This window comes from Dermacentor andersoni, chromosome 1 (genome assembly GCF_023375885.2).
Source record: "Dermacentor andersoni chromosome 1, qqDerAnde1_hic_scaffold, whole genome shotgun sequence".
In the NCBI taxonomy this organism is placed as follows: Eukaryota; Metazoa; Arthropoda; class Arachnida; order Ixodida; family Ixodidae; genus Dermacentor; species Dermacentor andersoni.
This window is the reverse complement of record NC_092814.1, coordinates 346,740,659-346,747,949: the sequence shown is the minus strand read 5'-3', so window position 1 is coordinate 346,747,949 and position 7,291 is coordinate 346,740,659. Positions and strand designations below refer to the sequence as shown.

General features: G+C 48.0%; 1 protein-coding gene across 1 annotated transcript in view; it reads left to right on the top strand.

Moving 5' to 3' along the window:
- The first annotated feature begins 2,351 nt into the window (after positions 1-2,351).
- The window catches only part of LOC126516554 (uncharacterized), a 134,126-nt gene continuing 129,186 nt past the window's right edge, over positions 2,352-7,291 (top strand). The window contains exon 1 of the mRNA XM_050166680.3: positions 2,352-2,622. Within this exon, the coding sequence (XP_050022637.3) occupies positions 2,514-2,622 (109 nt within the window). The 5' untranslated portion in view covers positions 2,352-2,513. The remainder of the gene's footprint in view (positions 2,623-7,291) is intronic.

Here is a 7,291-nt window from a genome sequence, read left to right as displayed (position 1 = left end):
GATGGGGAGCATTACTTCTGACTTCATGTGCTGCAATGACCCTCGTAAAACTATATCGCTTCGCCGCACACTAGCTCAACATGACGCCTAAAATTTTGAAGGGTTTCCTTGTGTTGAAGCCTGCCACCACCCATACATATTTTTAACAGCGGTCCCCTCACCGCGGCGCTGCCGTGTGGGAAGGCCGAAAAAAAAAAAAAAGATTTCTGCACGATGACCGAAACTCGCGCTGGCGCAGACCACTGCGACTAAAGACTAAAGCTGCAGAGCGCTCAATAGTCGCTCTATTCTCGCCCGGGGCGATGATGACCGTATCGTCCGCATAGGCCTGCAAGCGTACTTCAGGCAGCAGGGAGAATATCGAGCAGGCCGGAAAAAAACCATGTTCCACCACAATGGTCTAATGTGCGAGGGCAGGCCAACGTAGGCCGTGCAGACAACTGTACAGTGTGTGAACGAAAGATTAAAAGGTGGCCGGAGAGAATGGAACAGAGGAGGTAGAACGGATTGCGTGGGCGCTCGTGTTCTTGCGGAAATTCGAGAACCAGTGGGTGCCAGAAGGAATCGAAAGCACCTTTGAAATCCAATGAAATGAGAATAGCCGGGACATTTAATTTTTTTTAAATAATGCAAATTTTGACGAAGCTGATACAAAGCCGAGACGGCGCTCTTCCCATGCGTGAATCCGAGTTGGTTCTTGTGAAGCAGGCAGCAAGAGTGCAAGAAAAAATAGAGTCGTGAATTTAGCAGATGGTCCAAAAGTTTGACCGAAAAGGGAAATTCATTACAATCGGTCGGTAGGAGGATGTGTCATCCGATTGTCTCTTGGGCTTGGAAATGAATATCGTGCGACCATTTGTCCATTCGCGGGGGAAATAACCAAGTCTTAAAGCCGAATTGAAGGTGAACAGAGAAAGAAATTAGGATGGTAAGCGAATAGTGATTTTAGTATGAGAAGAGTGATGCCGTCAAGGCCGGGTGGCGAAGAAGATTTGCCCAGTGCTAGCGCGCGTTCTACCTCCTCCGTTGTGAAAGGGTGGTCATCATAAATCGCGACGACCGGCGCCGCAGCGAGTGCCCTTATGCGCCGATGTTCTAAGGACCTGTGTACGCTCCAGCCGCCCATCACCTCAAGCCGCACCGCACGCGTGCGGTCACGCGAAAAATTGCACATATCGAACACTTGTCCACAAAGTTCGGTTTACAATGTGTACGGTTTACACTGTGTAGACAGTTTAAACGGAAATTTGTGCGCAAGTGTTCGATATGTGCAATTTTTCGCGCGACCGCACACGTGTGGTGCGGCTTGCAGCGACGGGCGGCTAGAGCGTAAACAGGCCCTAAGGAATCCGTCGCCTCATCATTGGGCGGACACCTGCGTCCTCAACAGCAACGACGCGGACTGGAGCAGGTCCGTCGTCGTAGTTCTCTATGGGGTTTTCAAAGAATGCAGGACAACAGGCGGTCTGATTTTGCCGAAAGCCGTTTCGAATGGCGCTGCAAAAGACACCGCTTACTGCAATCCGCACATAGTTTTGCAATACTAGGTGGCACCACCAGCCGTTCCCGCTATGCAGGCATGTTTACAAATTGCGCTTGCATACTATCTAGGCTCGGCGATGCAAATGGGAGTAGATGGATTTAAAAAGTTGACGTCCCGTCAAGTTGAACGCGAGCTAATTTTCACTTATTGCGTAGCGAGAAGCGTAAAGTTCCACAAGAGAAATATTGCCCTACGAAATCTCTCTAAAGCCCGTATTTACCTAACCCGCTTGAAACTTTGGCAGCATGTCACCCATATTATTCTCCTTATTCCCTGAAGGTGACAATTTTTTTTAACGTTCAGATCTTTCACGAAATCGGGCAACATCGTACGTGGTTCACGAGATGTGCTTCTAGCCCTCTTGGAATAATTGTAATTTTCAGTAAAGGTTGCAATTAACCCACTCAGCTTAGTTTGATACCACCCGCACAACTCTGATAGCACACATCGCTCGAAGCATTCTCTCCAACCCAATGCAGTTCTCAATTCCCAACGTTCTCGGCCAATGCGCTGAATCTCAGAGGTCAACTGCGAGGGAAAAACAAACAAACAAAGAAACGAACGAACGAACGGAACGATTTTACGGTGAGAGTTAAGTACGAAACCAAGGTTTGCGCTGCCTATTTCGCGCTATTAACAAACGAACCCAGCGATACGATGCGTCGAACTGTAGCGAACTATAGGCGCTCCTACTTCGTGACGGCGCGCTCCGCGAGCGCTCCCGCCCGCGCTTTCCGTTGGGGGGCGCTGTGAGCGAAGAGCGACGACGACTCTCACATGCTCTCACTTTGGTTCGGCGTGCCGCCGCGCCGACAACTGCGACCGAGAACCTCCTGCTTTCCCGATCGAACAGCGAGCTTGCTTGCCTTCGGCTTGCGTGTCTCTTCAGAAAACTTTCTGGCATCGCGTGCACCTCCGTAGTCCGGAATACGTACGTCTTAGCGCACGCCGTGTGTTGTGAACCGCTGAAATGGTCAGGAGTTCTCGATTCAAGCAAGGTGTTTGTTGTCGCAGTATCGGTTTAATCGCATTCACTTGGATTTGGAACTTACCCGGAATCGTTGGCCAAGCAGACTACGGTAAGTTTGAAGAAACTTATTTGTACTCTGAAAGGGCGGCTTTGGCAGGGGGTGATAGGTTATGACACGGTCTGACGCTGAATGTTGCGCTGCTGTCAAATTACGTTACGTCATGTTGCGTGGGCAGTGACATGTAGACACGAAACCTACGCAACTTACAAAGAGTAGCTCGATGTCGTCGTACGTTTCGTGTTTAGGCGTCGGTGTCTCCATGTTCGTCTACTGAACCACGCAGCCTTTAGCGTCAAGTTAGTTGCACTCCTTGCAGCAAATGGCGTATGCTGCACGTGAACGTTCATTGTTATGATATTGTAAGAAAGATTGGTCTTTTATTTGATAAGTTGAGGAAATATTGCGATGATTGTTTTTGTTGTCACCACTATAGACGCATAAATGATGGCACTCATGTTAAATGTTAGGCATCTGGAAAAGTTATGCCAAAGGAAGGTAACTTGAACTACATGTATGTGAAGTTTTTGAGCGTGCCGTCAGATCGTTAGGTATATGCGATTGCAAATCCAACCGCTCGCATGATGCTTTCGAACTTTGAAAAACAGTTAAGTTCCAGCAGGGTCTCTTGTACAATTTCCTATTGCTCGCAGGAGACGAGGTAAAATTAAACAATTTGGAGTTTTCTTTAATATGAAGTACATGGATGGTGCTTTGAAACCGATCGACGTAATGAAATGTTTTGTGTGCTATTTTTCGTTTACTTTCTCGCAGCTGAGAAGAAATTGACACCAGCTGTTCAGTATTTTTTTAAGTAACACGCAAATAAAGCTACTTTAGCCACAGTTTTATGGTGCCGCGATTTTTTGTACTATTTCAAGGCTTACTCGTTATCACGTAATTATTCTGCTGAAACCTCCGATTGCTACAAAGGATTCCTTTGTAGCAATCGCTACGATTGGGTGGATGTCTCATTTACCCTTAATTAATTACTCGTTATGAGTTCAGAATCACAAAGCAAGGGTTTTATGATTCGTTGACAAAGACGCTCGTATTAGCTGCACATAATCAATTAATTAATGTCAGTGGAATCAACAGGTTGCCGCCAAGGAGGTGGTCCATCGGCCAACGAAGTGTAAAGGAATGCCTTCGTTTCTTTTTTTTTCATTGAAGTAGCTGTAACGCACTTGCCTTTGTATTAAATAAAGGAATGTTATTGCGTTTTCAAGCCCTTATGCGTGTGCAGGTTCACACGATTGTTCTTTAACTCGCGACAATTTATCAGGACTGTGCTTGACACGAGACAAATTATCTGAGTGGCATGTGCATGCAAAACACTTCCTTTGTTTATTTTCATACTGTTGCTGTTTTTTTAGATACAGTCGAGTACACAAGAACTGTTCATGTTGGTTACTGAAGACGCTTACATAAGTATGCTATGAGGAGGAAGTACGAAAATTATGCAAATGAGAATGGTCAATCTCGTGCAGATATGGCACAAAGTGTTTTTTTTTTACGGAGCACATCGACGAAAATCAATGCAGTTGATTGATTCCGTGTGGCTGGCTGAGAGAGAGAGAGAGAGAGATAAACAAAAAGGGAAAGGTAGGGAGGTCAACCAAGAGCGTGTCTGGTTGGCTACCCTACACTTGGAGAGTGGGAAAGGGGAATAACAGATAAGATGGAGAGAGAAGAAAAAAGTGTGGTGATAGCGCATATACCGTCCGCGGTAATTCAAAAGTAAACGCTGAAACAAACAAAGGTACTACAGTGTGTAAACTTGAGCAGGTCTTGTCTACATCCGTCAAATAGTTTTATACACTGCCGAATGCATTGTGCTTAGACCAATCAGTTCAATGTCATTGTTGTTCAACTTTTACTTTCTCAGTGAAAATTGACTGATTGATTGATCCTGTGAAATAAAAGGTGGGGCGTGGCAGAAAGACTGTCTTGAGAAAAATACCCGACGGCATGGGCAGACAAAGTAGAAAGCACAAACGTATGGCAATTTTTAGTAACCGCTCCATTAAGGAAGGAAGGAAGGAAGGAAAAAGTGGAGAAGGAAGGCAGGGAGGTTAACCAGTTTAGCCTAACCGGTTTGCTACCCTACACATGGGAGCGGGATGGGGGGGATGAAAGATGGGGAGAAGAGATAGAGGGCACATAACACGGCACACACATCGTTGGTTACAGTCTGTCACTCTTGTGCGGTACGTGACATCACTGTCACAGCCGCTTGTCCAAGCCCATATCCTTCATAAACCGAAGTAGTCCCTTCGTCGCCTTCAGCTGCAATGTCTTCAGTCGGCGATATGTGAAAATGGTTGCAACTGACAATGGTCTATTGTCAAGGTGCGCTAGAACGGACGCCATGGACTGTCTCTGAACATTATATTCAGGACAGTCGCACAGAATGTGTTCCAGCGTCTCCTCGCAAAGACAGGCATTGCAGAGAGCGTTGTCGGCCATTCCAATGCGAAACGAGTAAGATTTCGTGAAGGCCACCCCTAGCCATAAGCGATAAAGCAGGGTGGCCTCACTTCGGCGGAGTCCAGTTGGCATACACAGATGCATCAAGGAGGGCAGGTCATGTTGATGATTGCTGCGGTTGGTCTGGCTGCTTGGCGTGCACCATAGAGAGAGCGTGATCTCCCGTGCAAGCACTTGAAGTCTGCTAGCTGCGTCGGACCGTGAAAGTGGTATGGCCTCTTCCTGTGTGTCTTCAAGAGCTGTCCGAGCGGCTTTATCGGCGTCTTCATTTCCGATGACGCCGCAGTGACTTGGCAGCCACTGAAACGTCACGTGATGTCCTTTCTCATGTGATGTATGGAGTAGGCATCTAATATCGAATACGAGCTGTTCGACTGGCCCGCGACGCAGAGCTGATAGTACAGATTGTAGGGCTGCCTTTGAGTCGCTGAAAATTGACCATTGTCGAGGTGGTTCCCGATTGACAAAACAAAGTGCAGCTCGAAGAGCAGCTAGTTCCGCAGATGTAGATGTCGTTGGGTGGTCAGTCCTAAAGCTGATGGTAATACCTCTTTCTGGGACGACTACAGCACCGGACGAACACTGGATGTTTGTGGAACCGTCAGTATAAATATGTGCACTGTCTGCGTACCTCTCGTGCAGAAAAAGCAGAGAGAGTTGTTTCAGCACAGGCGACGACAGCTCAGACTTTTTCCCGATTCCTGGTACGCTGAGATGGACTGTGGGGCTGACAAGGCACCAAGGGGGTATCGATGGTTTAGATGCAGCGGTGAAGCCCGAGGGAAGTTTGTCGTTGTACTTGACGATAGTTTTTGAGAATGATGCTTGGTGCCTGTCTGAAGGTAGTGTTGCAAGGTGGTGATAGGGGGCCCGTGCCAAATGTCTGATATGCGTTCTTAGGGTTTCCACCGTGATGTGAGTCTGCATTGGATGGTCCCGAGCAATCGCAATAGTTGCCTCAGTTGACGTGCATCTCGGCAAACCAAGACAAACTCTGAGTGCTTGAGCTTGCGCTGCTTGCAGAACACGAATATTTGTCTTGCAGGTGTTGTTCAGTACAGGTAGACTGTATCTTAAAAAACCGAGAAAGAGAGCTCTGTAGAGTCTCAGCATTGCGTCTACTGACATCCCCCACGTCTTTCCTGTCAGGTATTTAAACAACTGGGAGGTTGCTGTTAGGCGTCGTTTCATGTGCGCCACGTGCGGGCTCCAACAGAGGTCTCGGTCGATAATTACGCCAAGAAATCTGTAGGTTCTGACATAGGAAATGGTCCGCCCATTGATTGAGATGACATAAGGCGTCATTGGTTTGCGAGTAAACGCCACAAGGGCGCATTTTTCTGACGATATGCTGAGACCTTGTTCACACAAGTAGCTCGCTGTCAAAGTAGCCGCTCTCTGAAGCCGTGCACGTATCTGAGGATGTGTGACTGCCGAAGTCCAGAGACAGATGTCGTCTGCGTATACTGAAATTTTGGTGGTAGTTGGCAAGTGTTCAGCAAGCCCAATAAGAGCGAGGTTGAATAGCGTCGGGCTGAGAGCACCGCCTTGAGGAACGCCCTTGCTGGTATAGCGTCGCGTAGTTGGGCCATCGTCAGTTAATACATGGAATGATCTTGCAGATAGGTAACTTGCAATCCATAAAAATACTCGACCACCTAGGCCAACCGTCACAAGAGCGTCGAGAATAGCCTCATGTAATACGTTATCGTATGCCCCTTTCACATCTAAGAATAAATCTGCAGATAAACGTTTACGGGACCTTTCGTGCTGGACATATTGTTGCGACTGGGGTGTGGTTCAGCAGGATCCAGAACAGGCAGGTCAAGGCGGAGAGTACTGGCGGAACAATCGATGAGAGCAGAATGTGCGGAAAGGAAGTCTAAGCCGAGGATGATGTCGTGGGGACAGTGGGCGATGACTGTGAATAGCACGATTGTTGAGCGATCGGCGAAGGAGACGCGGGCGGTACACATACCAATTACGGGGGCTGTTCCGCCATCGGCGACACGGACAACAGGCGTCGTGGCGGGCGTGATAATTTTCTTGAGCCGGTTACGAAGGTCAGCGCTCATTACGGACAAATGCGCCCCAGTGTCTATGAGAGCAGACACAGAAACACCGTCGACTTGCACGTCAAGAAGGTTCAGATGAGTGGGCAAAGTCAGTAGAGGATTTGGCGGCGTAGGGAGCAATGCAGCGTCACCTCGAGGCGCTGCATCGTCTAGTT